Source organism: Gavia stellata, chromosome 2 (assembly GCF_030936135.1).
Source record: "Gavia stellata isolate bGavSte3 chromosome 2, bGavSte3.hap2, whole genome shotgun sequence".
Taxonomy (NCBI): Eukaryota; Metazoa; Chordata; class Aves; order Gaviiformes; family Gaviidae; genus Gavia; species Gavia stellata.
This window is the reverse complement of record NC_082595.1, coordinates 53,229,699-53,247,923: the sequence shown is the minus strand read 5'-3', so window position 1 is coordinate 53,247,923 and position 18,225 is coordinate 53,229,699. Positions and strand designations below refer to the sequence as shown.

Genomic DNA, 18,225 nt, shown 5'->3' with positions numbered 1-18,225 from the left:
GACTCCTTCCCCTATAGGCAACATGTTCAGTATTTGATCACCTTCACAAAAAAGTTTGTTCTTGTCCTGTCACTGGACACCCCTGAAAAGAGTTTGACTCCTTCTTACATGCCCCTATCAGGTGTTTATACACATTGGTAAGATTCACCCCCACACAGCCCCCTACTCTTCTTCTGTCAGGGCCCTGAGGGCACCCACAGACCTTACTTAGTGGCTCTGATCAGGCTCACCTGGGGCCTCCCTGCACACCCTGCCCATGGGCCCAGGAGCCCCATTTCAGCTCAGTCCAGGAGGCTTCAGGTCCTGCTTGAGCTATGTGAGCGAAGTACAGGTCTCCAGGTCACTGCGGTTGTTCCTGTGCCCAGCCATCTTGATCCACCTGTGGATTTGCTTTCCAGCTTCACTTCAGACCTGCCTCATCACCAGCCTGCCTGGTAACCTGGACTCTTGTTTGAACCTGGCCATGATCTCTGGGTCTGCCCTGCTCACCCTGCTGAGGTACTGCAGGACTGGGCCTTGGCTGGCAACACCCCTGCCCCGTCAGCTGTGTTATCCCCCAGAACTCCCCATCCCGCAGGGAGCAGCCAGCCCTTGCTGCTCCCCAACATCTCCAGGCTGAACAGTCCCAGCTCTCTCAGATCCCCCCTCATTTGACACATGCTCCAACCCCTTAATCATCTTCACAGGCCTTGCTCCAGTATGTCCATGTCTTTCTTGTATTGAGGAGCCCGGCACTGGACCCAGCACTCCAGGCGCAGCATCACCAGTGCTGAGTAGAGAGGAAGGATCACCTCCCTCGACCTGCTGACCTCATCCAGGTCAGTAACAAAGATGTTAAACACAATTGGCCAAGTGTTGACCCCTGGGGTCCTGCCAGAGCCCTGAGTGTGTTAATAGGCCTCCATTACCCCAATGAGCTTCACCTGCAGCTTCCACCCACAGCCCTGCCCATGGGCCCAGGAGCTCCACCTAACCTCAGATCTGGACCTTGAGTCCCTGCTTGAACTATGTCGTATCTGTATCCAGCTCTGTCATAGCTGTGCGTGGCCATGGACCTTCTTGATCTAAACCCTCATCTGTGGCCTGACTTCTTGGCTTGACCTTGCACTTGCCTCATGATCACTAGACCTGTGGATTGACTTCCCAGCTTAATCTCAGACCTGCCTTGTCACTTGTCGGATGATCTGGACTCTTGGTTGATTCCAGCTGCCGTCCTCAGGCTTGTTCTGGTCACTTTGCTCAGGTACTGTTGAACTGGGCCCTGGCTGGTGGCGACCCTGCCCCACGGGCTGTGTTACTGTGCTTGGCTCCTGGCTCCCAGTCCCTCAGAACAACTGGTCCTTGCTGTTCCCTGCCAGGTACACCACCAGTCACCAGCCTCTATATGGACTTTGTGCTGCTGATCACAACTGTTTGAGCCTGGTAGTTCATCAGCCAGCTTTCAGTCAACCTCACTGTCCAGTTACTTAGCCCATACTTCATCAGCTTGTCTAGGAGAATGTTATGAAAGAGGTTCCCTGCACCATTCACCAGCATGCGCGCATTTTCCCTCATCTTCATTTTGCTGCTGATATACCTGTAGAAGCCCTTCTTGTTGCCCTTTAATGTCCCTCACCAGATTCAGCTCCAGGTGGGTTTTGGCTTTTTTAACCCCATTCCTGTATGTTGTTATAGTGCCTTTACATTCCTCTAGGATCACCTTCACTTGATTTCCTGCACGCTGGGATGGGCCATTCAAAAATTCACAATGCTGCAACCAATAGCCTCACCACACTGCATAATCTTTTATTTTTAAGTGCACTGGAGACAAACGCAAGAGACGTAACAAAACATTAAGTTGGGTTGCCTCTTTTTTTTTTTTTTTTGGGGGGGGGGGGAAGATGGCTTCGGCAACAACTTTGAAAGAAAAGGACCAAGATTTACAGCCCAGTCAAAAGCCCAGGGTATCACACTACGTCTTTTGCATCCTACTATGTGCCATTAGGATACTAGTTATCAAATAGTATCATTTCTCCTTCAGAAACTACTTATTAATCATGTAAAACAGCACATAAAGAAGCTGTACTTGCTTCAGTTGGCGTTTCTGATTCTGTAAGTACTGGGTACTTTACACTAGCCACTTAAGTTCTCAGAACCATCATTCTGAAAAAGTAATGAGTAATATATTGAATAGTAAAATAGCAATTTCTGTGATAGTTTTGTTCCATATGGCTCTGTTGTCTATGTTTCCATCTGAGGTCTTGCCAGTCTCTTTCATCTGTTTTTACACTGGAAACTACACTGAGGTTACTCCCTGAGGGCCCGTGACATGGTCCAGAACAGCCGTCTGTTCATAGCCGTACTATGACATGACAAAGTTCTCCTTCCTCACACTGGCAGCTGAGTTCAGCCAAAACACAGGACAGTGATTACCTCCATGGTGCTACTTGCTGCTTACTCTCCTAAAGCCAGGACAAACTACCTAGGGCTGTGAGGCTCTGCCAAAGAGCCGTCAGGAACACAGGCACCTGAAAGATGTACTGGGAAATTCTGTGTGCAAAATAACTAGTAAATCTACCAGGCTACAGAGTACCCTGTTTTTTTAACCATAGACTTGCTAGCAGCACCAGAGAATGTAAACACAGAAAATTGTTTCATGTGAGGTTGCTGAAGAGCTCAGTTCAAGACTATGAGAAAGACAGCCCTGAAGCCAGCAGTGAGCACACGTACTAAAGAGAAACAAAGCTATGGTAATTTTCCTTTCAATCTGAAACAAGCTCAGCTTTGACCTGTACCAGCACACTGAAAATGCTCTGGTTTTCCAGGTGTTTCTTTGACAAGACTGGTGCATTTAGGCAGTGGACTGAACACAGTGATATAAGGGACAGAAATCATGTATTACTATTATTCATCAAAGCCTTGGTGAGACTTCCAGGAAGATAACGACATTTGGTGTATATTGATTCTATACGAAAACATGTATCTAGACCTCTGGTTCAGCACTTAGAAAATGTCTCTGTTCTGCCTCCATAAAGCCTTCCAGCTGACAGAAAACAATTTTGCAGAGTCATCTGGATTTCCTCTAAATCTGGAGAATCCTGGCCTACCTCTATACTCCCATTCATGCTTTTGTAGCAGTACAAAGGGGTCAAATTTGTTCTTTCTATCATGCAATCTCTTTCTCTAAGAAACTAAGCAAATCATACAGTGTCTTACAAAAAAATTCCAGAGACCTGCCAAAAAAGACAAAATAGGCATAAATAAAATGAAACTTGGCATTTAAAAAGCATAATGTATTATTAAAAAAACTTAAGGAAAACAACAACAAAAGAACCAGTGTGGATTATGTACTGTCTATGGATACAACTATGGATACAACTGTGAAAGGTAGCATGAGAACTATTGAAAGGCCAGCTATACTAGGGAGATCATTTTTACACTTTTAAGTTATCTGGCAACTTTTTCTTTCATTTGAGCAATCCAGTTGGTACCTCTATGTCTGAATTATGTATATGGACACTTGAATGTCCATTTGAATAAAGAAATACTGAAACTGGGAAGTGCAAAAATAAAAACTTCTGTCTTCTGTGATTGAGGACCATTACAGAGTCCTAAAATCTTTGACTTTTCCTAGAAAACAAGTAAACTTCCCAGGCTTACAAACAGCACAGAGCTGTGATTAGAAGATGACTGAATATAAACCAAGCAATACCAGATTTCCCAAACTTTCCCCCATGTTAATGTGGTGTCATACTTTGAGGACCTTATTGAAGTCAATAGCAAGATCACCTACTTTGGTAATGAGATATAAAAAGCCTTTTTCTCCTTTAGATCTCAAGGAAGTCATACCCTAAAGTCTCTTGCAATAGAGATACATCCTTTCCAACCTGCCCCACTATGAGTTCATGCTCACAAACCATTTTCTACCAGCTACCATCCACCACCTGAGCCCCAGCTACTACACTGTCCGTTACTCCCATAAACAACTGGGCATGCCAGTTGTGTTTGCTTTGTCACTGCTGGTGATTGCCCCTTGCTAGTAATTCTCAGCAGTAGGAATTCACATGGCAGCAATGGACTGGACTTGCTGTTCTGTGTCTCATCTGCCATTTCATCTGGCTCCATATCAGTCAGACCCTTTGCCTAGTTTTTACACTAGTAAATGAAATGGTCAGGGACTGTTCTCAGGACCTGATGCCAACTGGCACTCTACAATTCAGTCTCCTTTCAGCTAAAATGACAATGCAGCTAAACTTCCCTACAGCTTCCTTCCAAACAAGCAGGACCACATCCAAACTGTCGATCAGGAATGAACTCTGACCCAGGCTAGACCCCAAATCATGCCCAAGCACTGAAGCAATGGTAGCTGATCCAGGCCAAAACCATCTGAGGGATGCGCTAGCAATCGCTTGTCAGTGTGTGGGCCTTTCCTTAGCCTGATTTACTTTACAAATACAGTTTTTGACTAATGGAAGCAATTCTGTAGCAAAGACGAACTTTGAGAAGAATGATCCAAGCAAAAATAAAGGTTCTCAGGTGCTGACTTGAGACCAAGATGTAGGGACTCATATTCTTTCTCTAAAACATAGTTTCTATGTGTTTGGAAGCTCAGCTCTTATTCTGTGTCTGTGTTCTGGTTAGGTTCGTTTAAGATGGTTACTACTTTTTTTCTTTTTTTTTAACAGAGCTTACTGCAAAGAGACTCTGATTTTACCTGAAAACTGTATGTAGTATCAATAACAACTTTGACAAGAGAATGTGCAAATCTAAGGCTGCTGATACCCATCACAGAAAAGAAAGAAAACAAGGTAACATTCTGCCACAAGGACGGAACTCCCATGCCCCTATCAAACCAGAGTAGCAGCATTATGTTTACAAATTCAAAAGTATCGATCAAACTTAACTTAAATTTGTGATGGCTAAATTCTTTTCTGTTTTAAACATATTCTAGACACACTCTTTTCCACTACAGTTGCCATTTTTTCATTATTACTTCCCCGTTGGCAAGCAATCCTGCCACTTCTTTTACAGATCCTTGTAAATTTTAAGACAATTCAATAGGAATCCACAAAGCAGCACACCAGCTTCAACGACTCTCAAAAAAAATCCCCTCAGGGCATCTTTACTCACAAAATCTCTTCACAATAAGATATTTATGAAGTTTTATTCATTTGAAATCATTCACTATTTATCACATATGTTTTGGAGCTATATTATTATTGACCATTAGGCTGTTTATTTTCAGTTTGATAAACTGTCTTGAAGCAAATGGCTCATGTGAATTGCTGATGGCTGATACATAATTAAAATGTAATTTTATGAGGTTTAAGTGTACACTACTTCTCAAATGCACATAATTTTTTTCCTGTCTATGGCATGCCATTTTCAGAGAATTACTACAACAGATTTTGTAACAGAAATTAATTTCTTTCTCCATTATGATTCTTTTCTCATATTCAAAGAACTACACTGAAGCAAACTCTGCTTATCCTACTCACTGTGAAATCACAGTGTACACTGAGCAAAGATGTCAGAGTCACACCCTCACAGATGATGAATAGCATCCCTGCTGAGCACTGTTTTTAAAGGTACAAAATATTTGGGCAGGATACCAAAGGTAACAGAATTTCACATCAGCAAGTCTGACAGAAGTAACTGGGGGTTCTGCATCTGTAGGGATGTGGCGCTTAGAGAATCACTGAGCCGTGCTTGGAAACAGAGGACTTTCTTGCTTTTTCCTGTATAAACTCAGGCAGAGACTTGTTTCTCATCTCTTTTTAAAAAAGCCTCCTCACTATCCTGTTGTTTGTTTCACCAAAGCAAATTGAATTTTCATGAGGCAACAAACTGAGATTCCAGATCACAAAAGAGAAACCCTCTGCTTAAAGGTACTTTTAGTAGAAGTGTTGCTGACAGACTTGGTATTCGGGTCCTCCAAAAGACCCAGGAAGGAACCGGGCTTGTGAGAGACTTATTAAATCCTCCCCTGCTGCCATCTGGCGCCAGGAGCAAGTAAATTACTGTAACTCTTTGAAGCGTATCGCTTACTACACTGATCCTATGAAGCTGATCAGCTGCACCAGCAGGCATACTAGCATCTCATCTCTTTCTACCTTGTCCCTACTCCCTCCATTACCAGCTGTTTGAAATGAGGCTCAAACTCTGAAGAGAAATGAAAACATGAGGTGCAATTAGGAAGTGCTTGTGAGACAGTATGATGCAGGAGGCTCAAACCTTCACTTTCAAAGCAGCACAACCAAGTATCCATCTCCAGTGACTTGTATGCATGCAGCATGAGAAACAAACAGAAGCTAGAAATCCGTGCAGTTACAGACCTGTGACCTCACTGGGGTCACAGAGACACGACGGGATAGCTCACATGCCTGGAGTGTAGCCATGGGTCAATACAACTCTAAAGGTGAGGAAGAAGGGTTGTGCTCTACACAAAAGAGCAGTTCAATTGCACCTAGCGTTGCCTTGTAACGGGTGATGGACCAGCTGCGAGCTATGGGTAAGAATGAGAGAACAGAGAAGCATGGGTGGCATCATTTGAGGTATCTTCTACAGGCTGTCTGAAGAAAAAGAGGAAATAGATTAAGTGTTTTTCAGACAACTAGAAAAAGTCATATGATTTCTGCAATGGACTGAAGACAATTTTTGCCACAGGTGATAAACAAGTCAGCTTTGGGAATCACTTTGATGGACCTCTTGCAAATAAGGAAGCATTGGTCAGGGGTTTGATGGTAGCACTGGCAGCCTCAGCTGTGAGATAGTGAAGTTTAAGGTCCTGAGAGAAGGGACCAAGACAAATAGTGGATGAGAAAGTTTCGATTCTGAAGGCATCCAAAAAATGTAATACTGCTATTGGGTATGGTTGCTTTGCCTATTGGAAATTCTGCAAACCACCACCCGTTATGAGACTTATTTCCAGTTCCTTACAACATCACCACATTTTAGATGTCGCAGATTTTCCATGCCAAGCATCTGTCTCAGGATAAGTTATCAACATTTTTAATATTTTGGAGAATTTCAGCAAAATTATTCAGCTCTTTCCAAGACAAGAATATCCTGCTTTGCGCATATTAAATTATTCTAGCAACTGTCCTTTTGAGAAGTTTCAGTATGCCTGTGCTCTGGGACATTTTTGTGTCTGTATACAATATATACCTCATACTTTTCTAATTCATCCAAATCATGACTGGCCAAAACGTAATCTTTCAGAAATCTTCCATTCCTATACATTACCAGGTAATTATTTCTTGGAGTTTTCCTGTTTAAGTTGCTGAAAATTCTGTATTTACAAACTACCACATTCTCTGCCACCCAGCTATCAATCTGCACATTTTCTCCAGCTGACAGATTATGTTCCAACTTCAGGCCAGAAGGCAAAGCCTAACTAGTCCTGCAATTGTTGCTCCATGCTGGTCTAGATAAAGTTGAGGCTAGACATTAGAACCAGAAAGCTTTTCTCCAGTGCTCACAGTGATATAGTTGCTGTTTCCTAGCACAGTGAGTGATCCTCCACTGCTCTCAGTCCAGATGCTGAAGTGAAGAGCTAAGGCTTGGAAACAAGGAAAGGAACACAACAAACCAAGGAAGCTGACCAATTTGTATGGGGGGTGGAAGAATCAGGGGAAAAGGACAAATTTCACAGAAGAGAGAAGCTGTAACTAAGAAATGGGGATAACATACCTGGAGTAGAATAAGAAGAAAATTAACTGGAAAAGACTTGAAATCCAGAGAGGAGACTGGACACTCATGAAGAGTTGGAAGGATGCAGGGAAGGAGGGAATGGGAGGGAGAAGGACAAGACTGGGACTGAGGAACCAGAAGACAGCAAAACAGCGCCTACTACAAGACACACACACAAAAAAGAAAAAACAGACACAGGATCAAGACTGAGAGAGAGAACCTGGAAAATCTGAGACTTTGTGAGTTATAGGAGACAGACTGGAAATAAGTGGTTGTGGATAAACAGCAGAAGAATGGGTTTAGAGAAAGAAAGGGCTGTGAGAAAGGAGAGACCCTGGATTTTTATCAAAGAGGTATAGTGGGCAAGCTGATATTGGTGATCAAGGGGACTGGGATGGCATCATCCCTTACCGGTTCTTTTCACAGCTGTCCAGTTTTTGGTTTTGGGGAATGGGGTGGGTGGGTGTTTTTTGTGTTTTTCTTTTTTTTACAGCAGCTTTTGTTGTGAAATTTCCAGCTACCCTCCTGATTTCTGTGCAGCCTGAGCACTCAGAGATGTATGGAGAGCTAATCTGTGCATAAACAGGGCAGGCAAAGCTTGCAAGAGTAAGCAGAAAAGTGTAATTACTTTCCTGTGGTCCCACAGCAGGTTAGTATCAAAATAAGGAACAGAATTCAGATTCCTCCTCCCAGCTCCAGTTCCAAGTTCCCCAGACCCTGCTGCCTTCTTCCATTTTCAAGCAGCATACAAAGCAGACTGACTAACAAGACAGGCACCACTCCAGCAAAACACAGACCCATGTAGGGAGGCATAAACTCCTCTGCCTGCAGTCTGAACTGGTGGGACAAAAGACATCTCTAGTTCATGTGCCATGTAGCCGTGGTTATCACAAGCTCTGTATCTGAGCTAGTAACCTATGCTTAGAAGAAGAAAATGGTAGCTTGACAACATCACCTTAATGCGGCTGTCAGAACTGAGCTGTCTTGCATCTGCCCAGCTTGGAGCACTAGCAGAGCAATCTATTTCTATCCAGAAGACATGTGTCTCTGAAAAACACCGTGCCTCTTGCAATTACATATCTGCATTGCAATGAGGATTTGTAAAGCCCATGGTCCAGTACATCTGTCATATTTTCCCCCTACTTCATTTGTCTCACAACAAAGCATCTAAAGCATGGCTAACTGGGCATTTCCTACATAGCTATAGCAAATGAATGAATTCTTAGTTCATACTATTATCATGAAAAGCTCTACAAGAGTTAGCTAGGCTTTAACGAATGGTTACCATAAAATTAATGAACATTAATTAATTAACGAACAAATTTTTTTATAGCTGAAAAAATTACATCCAGCTACAGCTGGTTTCTCTTTCTTCCAGGAAACGTTTTCTATAGTTTGTTTTCAGCTTCCCAAAAAGCATTACAATTAATAATACAAATAATAAAGAGGAAATCAGCAGCAGTTGCTACAAATAAATTCTGAGAACTGACAATGCAGATTAAAAATCTTGTGTTTCCGTGTGGACATATGCAGGAATAACACTAAGTGAAACAGCTGCAGGTTGGGGGACTGAAAGTAAAAGTAACTGATAGAAAATGTATCCTTTTCTAGAACACCTTCCAAATCCTGGATGCTTGTAAGCATCTGCTGCCATCAACAGTAACTTCCATTTGTCATGGAATATATCATAATTCTTTTTTTCAAAAGCTCCAAACCAAGAAAGTAAACAGAAACTATCTCTCTATATTAATGGACGAATACATTCACAAGTCTATATTCACCCAAATGTTCACTGGAAAACTCTAGATTTGCCTCTACACAAACACATCTGCTAGCATTTATCTTTTACACATGTCTCCAGTCAAGTCTACCATGTTTTTTAAAACAATATAGAGTCTACACAGAGAGAACTTTGGCTTTGATCCTGCTCTAGAGACTACCTAACAAAAACTATGCTTCTGCCTCCAACATTTTCTGTTAAGTCTTTTAATCATTCTCTGCTATCTCACACTGTTCATTATAAAAGGAGAACAAATTTCCCATGGCAGTTATACATAAAGAGATTTTAAGAAGAATGGGAAGGTTTGTGTTTTTGCAGTACATTTGATGACATTAAAGTACAGAAATCAGTCATTACATACTCTGAGCACTGTTATTACGCCATAAAATAAAAATGCTTCATTGTCTTTGGAGATTAACTCTCCCATTAATTCTAAGCTCAATAAATTGAAGATCACAATCCAGATGAAAGGTCTTGACTCTGCATTCCTATTTATGCTGAGTAGAACTTCCTTAAGCAGGAGGTTGCATTGGTTATAATGGCTGTACTAAAATGATAAAGGGTTGTAAACCCATGAAACTGGAGGAAATACCTCGCAAGCAAACAGAAAATTAAAATTATGACTGTCTGACAATGACATGTAAGATGCATGAAACCTCTGATTGCCAAAGAAGAAAAGGTATTTGTCACAGAAAACTTCTAATGCACTTCAGACTGGTTTGGGTGGTTTTTACAGTTGTTTCATTTTAACATTTTCATAGTTTCTTCACAGATTCTAAATTTCAAATCTGTAAGAATCAGTTTTCTTCACCAGCATACTTCCATTGGTCCCCCAAGTCATGGCATGCTTGCAAAGTGGATAATAATTTGGCTTCACTTCAAACTTGCTTTTCTCTGACTTGTACCTCCTCAACCATCGTCCATCTTCCCCCATGCTGTGCTGAAAGTCCTAGCCTGAAAAGCAGCCTTCTCCTACAGAAAGGGACTCAGCAGCCTGTTTGAAATACATAAATGAAAAGACCTGCCTAATTATGATGACACATATAATGACCGGGTATGGCAGTTCTCCTCTCCAGTTCAGTATAAGGATGTATTTCTGACTCTTTGTCCACTCCACCTCTGCTCTGGTGTAAAGTCTTACTGCATTTTTCCATTCAGGCTCAGTGCCCCCATTCTGTGCCAATGGGAATCATCCATCTGTTTCAGCTTCACAAAAATAGTGTTGTGTAGAAGGGCCCCTAGCTTAAATATGACACTTGCCTTTCTTCTGGAGTCTCAAGTATCCTTCCATTGATACCAACCGCAAAGGCAGAAGGGGCAAACATCTAAGCTAAAGAAGGAAGTGGAGAGCAGTATGAGAACAGCAGAACCATAGTTCAGCATAGTGGGACAGAGGGAAGAATCAGGATAAGGAGAAAGTGAGTACTGATGACAAAGAAGCCTATTTATTGGGTTAATTTCCTGCAGGTACATAACTCCCAAAGAGCATAAGCTATTAAATTGCCACTACACTTCATTGTAGTCTGAAGATCCATAAGAAGAAGCAAGGCAAAAGAAGCTTACTGTGGTACAACCTATCACAGGACAAGAGGAAAGGTTCCAGAAATGGGAATCTGAGAAAGTAGAGTCTGAATGGACAAGAATAATGGAAAATTTGGAGTAAAGCCAAGCTTAACAACAAGTTGTAAGGATAATTACAGAAAGATCATGCTCTCATAAAGAAGATGGTCCCAGAAACTGAGTTGTATCTGATGGCAGAAACCAGAGTGAAAACAGAAGGAGGAAGTCTCAGGCAGAGGAGAGGGAAGCTGAATAAGGCTCAGACTTCTTTCAAGCTCTTTTCAAATCTGCAATTATCTGGAAAAGCAGTAGAAGGCAGAAAAAAACACCTGTTTATCCTCTACTAACATGTTGGAAATTCAGTTCCTGTAAAGAAAACATATGAATATTTTTAAAACTACATCACTTAAAGTAAGCACTTGCAGTTCCTAAAAATACTATAACTTATCATACAACCAAAAATTTCCTGTCTTTCTTAACAACTGAAATAAATACATCTCTTCTGCTTCATACAAGATCAATGTAGGCATTGGCATTCCTGCTAGGCAATATTACTAAAACTGAAAATCAGTGGCATTCATTGAATTTTAAACACTGAACTGAAGAGCTGTTTCTAAAATCTGTTCTGAGAAGTCGTTCTTAGTCAACAGTTTCTCTTTTTACTGTGTGCGTTGTTATCTCTGTCAGCCAGGCTATTACTGCTGTAATACAATTTTCTGCTTACTTAACGGCACAGTATCTTGCATCTATATAATAGCAAACGGAGTAATTTTGAAGAAGAATTAGATATAATGTAAAATTATGCTTAGACTGAAAGGCCAGGTGGAGTCTCTCACTTCCCAATACTCCAAGGAACATGACTGAATCAGATGGGGAGTTGGCTAGATCCCCAATCTCAGTGTCCCTGCTACTCCCTAGTAGCAGTTGGCAAGGGAAATAACTGGTCTTTGTAAAAACGTGGGGAACATCAGATGAAAAGTTAGATGCCTCTGACTCCCTTCAACGCTCTTCCTGCATGTATCTTAACGTGAGTACAATGTCTCAAAGCCTCTGAACTCTGTTACCATCGGTTCCACATTTCCCGCCTTGTATAGGAAAAACAAAGCCACAGTTTGGTTTCTCTTTCGCCTGGGAAACACCAAATATTTTAGTTTGTTCTCGGCTTCCCAATCACCAAACTGTGCTTCAGCACTCTTTGCAACTTTCAACTTTTGCCTGCCATATTTTTTGCCCCCAAAACAAGTTATAGGAAGAAAACCAGCTAGTTCAGCAATGACAATTTGAGAACTTCAAATACTTTGTGTAGAAGTAAATAGCAACACTAACCTCTTTCATTTTTTCCAGTTCATTCTGTAGCGCTTGTTTGGCAATTTCAACTTCTATAAGCTGCTGTCTTAATTTTTCATTTTCATCTTCTGTTACAGTACGTTTTTCTTCCACGTTTTCTAACTCATGATGAAGTCTCACCGATACATCTTTTGCAACCTAAATGAAACGATATTTCAAAAGAAAGATTAAAAAAAAGAATTACTGCTGCAGTGCTTAGCACCTAAGCAACCATTTACAGTTAATTCTGGATGTTTTGATGGAAGTGATGTGAAAGGAAACATAGGTAAGGACATCCACGGATAGAATTCTAAACGATTCCAAATTCAAGCTGATTTCTTCTAAAAATGGCAGTCTTCCTATGGACTTCACTGGAAACCACATTAGACACTACACCCCAACTCCTTCTTAGGTTCCGTTATGTCAACAGTGAAACAGGACCTTCATTATTGCTGGAGACAGTGCAGCATCTATTTTCTCTCAACCACTGCTAGCTTATGTTTTCCAATGCACTAAGGCATATGCCCTTCAAATACTTGACATGCAGAAGCATCTAAAAGCAGGGCCCACCTTCTCCAGGCCTACTGACCTGTGCCTGGTATAGGACCACAAACGGACACACCTTTATTTCAACCCTGCTAGTTTCTCTCTCCTTCATGAATGGTTAATCTAAATATCTGGCATTTACGACTATCAGTTAATTTAAAGAGTAAAATATGAACAAATTATGTCCAATATTTTAAATGAAAATGAACACTAAGGTTTTTGCTTTTTTCTTTTTTTTTTTAATGCATTTTCGCAGGAATAGAGTTAAAAGGCACATGTCAAGATCTAATTCCTCTTCCTCATGTAAGGTAACGAGAATTTTGCCATTCAAGCCACTTGCATTGTGTTTTGTGAAACCACTAGAAACTATAATCATGCACCAAAAATATTTAAATATACACTAATCACTGTTATGATGGTGATTTAGAAACATAGTTTGGAAGTAATTAATCCTTCTTAGCATTAGCTAGGGGAGCTCAGAGAGCTGTCCTTTATGGCTTTCACTAGAATGATCTTTATGCTTGTATGTCAAAGAACTCTCTTTGACATACTAAAACTCTAAAGAAAAAAATAATAATTGCAAGCAAGCAGTCTAGAAGAACCCAATCTATCAGAAAACAGCAGCAGCTAGTGACTCAGCCTCCCCCAACAAGAAACCCAGTGTGTGTGAATTACAGATACCACACTGCAGTGTAGCACAAGATCATTCAGTAACCTCCCCCACTGCATGCACGCTCAAGGCACATAATGCCCAACAGAAAGAGAGAGTGGAGAGGAATTTCAGTTATAACCATGCTCCAAAGAGACTGCAGGATGAGCTGAGAATCACACCACAGGGCTATATCTTGATGTCTTTTCTTACACTAGGTATTAAACTGCTCATCTGGTTGTCCAACCAAAGTAAATGGAAAATCACGGGGGACATTTTTAACAGCATCCTATCAGAACCTGTCTTCGGTCCATAGATATAGTCTGTATTAGTAAATACAACCAAATAATAAAATCATTACTGGTAGTGATTTTTTGACACAAAATAAGGTGGAGTAGCAATTCATGCAGGGAAATCCTACAGAGCATTCTAGATCACATGGGAAATGGGATTCACTTATGCAAGATGCATTTTAATACAGCTATATGCAAGACTGTCTCTCTGAAGGATTAAGTCCCCTAACATATCACCCATGCAAAATGGACATTATTTTGGATAGAAATTCTTCAGAAGAGGACTTGGGAACACTACAGAGAATGGCACATGAGTTACAATTCTGGTTAGCCAGCACCCAGAATTCAATTAGGCAGAAATTTGGCATTAGACATTCATCCCTACTCCAAAGCAGAACACATTCGTGATCTGTGGGAACACTTTGCAAAAACACTATTCACAGAATCACTACGGTTGGAAAAGACCTGTAAGATCGTCAAGTCCAACCACCAACTAACACCACCACGCCCACTAAACCATGTCCCGAAGTGCCACGTCTACAAGTTTTTTGAATGCCTCCAGTGATGGTGACTCCACTACCTCCCTGGGCAGCATCTCCCAATGTTTGACCACTCTCTCAGTAAAGAAATTTTTCCAAATATCCAGTCTAAACCTCCCCTGGCACAACTTGACGCCATTTCCTCTTGTCCTGTCACTTGTCACTTGGCAGAAGAGGCCAACACCCACCTCTCTGCAACCTCCTTTCAGGTAATTGTAGAGAGCGATGAAGTCTCCCCTTGGCGTCCTCTTCTGCAGACTGAACAACCCCAGTTCCCTCAGCTGCTCCTCATAAGACTTGTGCTCCAGACCCCTCACCAGCTTCGTCGCCCTTCTCTGGACATGCTGGACTATTCCTTCCCAAATAGTCAGTTGTATGGTTATTGGGAAAGACATGGGAGAAATTCTAATTCAAGTGTCCGGCTCAACCTAAGGCCTTAGCTGCTATCTCCTGTATTGCAGGCGAGCCCCTCACCAGATGTGCCCTCACCATTTCCCTCCCAGGCCCTGCGCATGTATTACTTGCTAATACAAAGTAACATCGAACCAACAAAGAAATCAACTCTACAAGCTGGAATCACAATATTCACTTGGGACATGAAGGCTCATTTTCAAATTCTGCCTGCAAATGTGCATGTCTCAACTATTCACCTAAGCATCATTCTGAGTGTGCAAAATGTCCCTTGTTTCGATCAGAAATTCCCCTGACAAAGGGGTCATTTTGCTTCTGACCAGGAAAACACTATTTTGTCAAGAGCCACATGGATAGCTGTACTTATAGAACCGTCACGGCCACAACAGCAAACATGGGTTTTGAATATGCACAGAAAAGGAAAATCATTTAGAAATAGAGAGAAGGATATTAGCATTTTAAATGGCATTAGTGAGAAAATTACTGGAATGTGTCTTGGACTAGTTCCTACATTTTAATAAGTATGATGACAAGCTGGAAAATTTTCAGAAAAGATGATCCAAGTCTGTAAACCAGGCCTGGGAATAACAGACTCTCAATCCGTTATACTTATCAGAAAGAAGTTTAAGAATGACCTTGTTCCTGATCACATATTAAATTAGCATTTTCAACTCCTGCCCACAGAATCCAGCGAGCCATAGGCAACTAGTCCGAGGCAGAAGTGCGGTCAATAAGCTCGCATTTGCTATAGAGAGGTCTGTATTTCCATGCAAAATGGCGGGAGACCAGTCAACTGAAAAAAGTTTAGAAGTCCTGATTCAGTAAGAGCCTTAACAAAACCTAGTGGATGGAAGCAGAAATTAAACAACTTCCAACTAGCGCAAGAAAGGGGTTGTTTGCTGAAACTGGACCAATCTAGAATGGAGATGATGGATATTTTACCAATGGCAATCTTTAAACAAGGATTGAAACTTTTCCTCAACAATGTGCTGTGGTTCATTCAGATGTTACGGATGAAAAACAGTTGATTACACGTCGAAATTTGATGGGCTGTGTCTATGATTTCAGGTGGATGTGGAAAATCCTGGCTTCACTGAAGGTAACAGCAGTTTTTCCATTGACACCAACGGAGTCGGGATTTTGTGTTGTGACTCTGCAAGTATTCAATCTCCCAGTCCTCTGAAATCTTTACTAAATAGTACAGTAATCCCCTCAAAGTCAATGGGACTATTCGGTGAAGTTGGTTTAATTTTGCATCGGTAGGGTATGTTCTGTGTTCATCATAAAAGATCCAAAACCTCTAGATTCTAATTTGTATTTGAGTCACTTTTTGCACATTAACTTTACAAAAAATTGTTAGACTGCAGCTGAAAATATCCTGAAGGGCTTCTATTACCAAGGTAAGTTTGGCCATAGCTATCCTACGAGCTGCACTGGGCGCACAGCGTACGACAGAATGGATGGAAATGCCTGAGTCATGAGGAGTGAGAGCACGCTCGTGTCTCCGTCTGAGGCGCTCCCTCCCCTTGACACCAGCTCACGTCCATACCTTGAGGTCCTGCTCCATGCTGCGCAAGAGCTCACCGTCGATCTCGCCGGTCTGGGCGTAGCGGAGCCTCTTGCGCTCAGCCTTGCGCAGCCGATACTGAAGGATCCGGCAGTTCTTGTTGGCTCGCTCCAGTTCATGGCGCATTTCTTGAAGCTGACAAGCGTCCTCCTCGAAGAAACTGTCCCTCATCTCGTCCATCTCCGTCCTCAGCTCATCTATCTCGTTCTGGCACCGGGGCGAAAAGGGGACAGGGACGCAACAGGTGGGTCAAAAGCACAAATGTCAGCACGTATAGGGGAAGGTGGCCAAGACGGAGCTCCCGCCCGCAGGGACACCAGCTAAATACAACCCAGCTCATTAAATGTACAGCAAGGAAGCAGAGAAGTGCCACTGCCCGCTCGTCCCACCACAAGGCCATCTTAACACTGCCTCCAGCGCTAGTGCCGGGGGAGAGGGCGTCGGGGAAGCCCCCTCCCGGCGCGGGGGTGGCGAGGCCGTCCGGCCCCCGCCCGGCCCCGGTTGCCCCCCCTCCCCCCCCACCGCCACCGCCCCGGCCCCGCCCCGCCCTCCCGCTGCCACCGCCGCCCCGGCCCCTCACCTTGAGGCTCTCGTTCTCCTCCCGCAGCTTCTCCATCTCTTCCTGCATCTCCTCCTGCAGCTGCGGGCTCAGGGCGCCCTCGGGGGCGCCGCTCCTGCCGCCGCCGCCGCCCGCCTCGCCCTGCCGCAGCCCCTCCGCCCCGGCCGCCGCCATAGCAGAGGGCGAGGAGGCGGAGGCGGCCGGGGGAGGCTCGGCCGGGGCTGCGGCCGCGGAGGGGGAGGAGGAGGAGGAGGCGGAGGAAGCGCCGGCGCTGCTGCTGTGGTTACTGCCCTTGGTTTGCATCTGGGCGGCCGCCGCCAGCCCCTTCCTGAGGTGGAACTGGATGAGCTCACTTTGCAGGCATCCCTCCCTCCAGTACCCGCCGCCGCCCGCCGCCCCGCGGCCCTTCCCCGCGCCCGAGGAAGATGGAGGCGCCGGGGCCGCCTCCCCCGCGCCTTTCAGCGGAGACCGCCCCGCTTTCCCCCGCCAGTGCTTGGGCGGCGGCGGCAGCGGCGCCACCGCCCCCTCCCGCTCCCCCCCGCCGCTGCCGCCTCCTGCAGGGGGCGCCTCCTCGGCGGCCCGCGGCGCGGCGGGCTCGGCGGCGCGCGGCGGCGGCTCCTCAGCGGCGGCTTTCCCGCCGGCGGCGGGCGGCGGTTCAGCACCGGCGCCGGGCTGGACAGCTCCCGGCGGCCCCGCGCCGCGCGGCGGCTTGTCGGTGGCGCGGCTGCGGGCGGCTCTGGGGGCCTGGCCCGGCGGCGGCCGCGCCGAGGCGGCCTTGGCGGCGGCGGGCGAGGCGCGGGAGGCGGCGGCGGCGGCGGCGGCGGCGGGCGGCGGGCGCGGGGGGGTGTCGCGGGCCCTGGCCGGAGAGGATGCTCGCTGCTGCTTCCTGCCGCTGCTGCCCTCGGGATGGAGGCGAGGCTCGGCGGCGGCGGCGCCCCCTGCAGGCGGCTGGCTCATGGCGGCGGCTATCTCGGGGAGACGTCCATCACCGGCGGCGTCCTCCGCCTCCTCCGCCGCCGCCGCCCTGAGGGCTGGGGGAGGAGAAGCGGAGAAGACGGTCGGGGTGGGGACGGGGAGGGCAGCCCGGGGGCGGCGGGCAGACGGGCTCGCTGGCAACACCGGCGGCCAGCGTGCCCGCTCCCTGCCGCCGCAGTGCCCCGCCTGCTGCCGAGCCCTGCCCCGCGGCCCGCGGACACCCGCGGGCAGAGCGGCGGCCGGGGACAGGCCGGCCGAGGCTGAAGCCCGGCGTCAGTCCGGAGTGAGCGGCTTTCGGGAGGGAGTCCCCACTGCCCGGCAGAGGCTGAGCTCAGTTCCCACTCCGCTC

At 45.0% G+C, this 18,225-nt stretch overlaps 1 protein-coding gene across 1 annotated transcript in view; it reads right to left on the bottom strand.

The window, feature by feature from the left end:
- The window catches only part of MTCL3 (MTCL family member 3), a 30,819-nt gene extending 12,961 nt beyond the window's left edge, over positions 1-17,858 (bottom strand). The window contains exons 1-3 of the mRNA XM_059831503.1: positions 16,923-17,858; positions 16,325-16,549; positions 12,338-12,496 (exon numbers count right to left, since the gene is read on the bottom strand). Of these exons, the coding sequence (XP_059687486.1) occupies positions 12,338-12,496; positions 16,325-16,549; positions 16,923-17,858 (1,320 nt within the window). The remainder of the gene's footprint in view (positions 1-12,337; positions 12,497-16,324; positions 16,550-16,922) is intronic.
- Between the last annotated feature and the right edge of the window lie 367 nt (positions 17,859-18,225).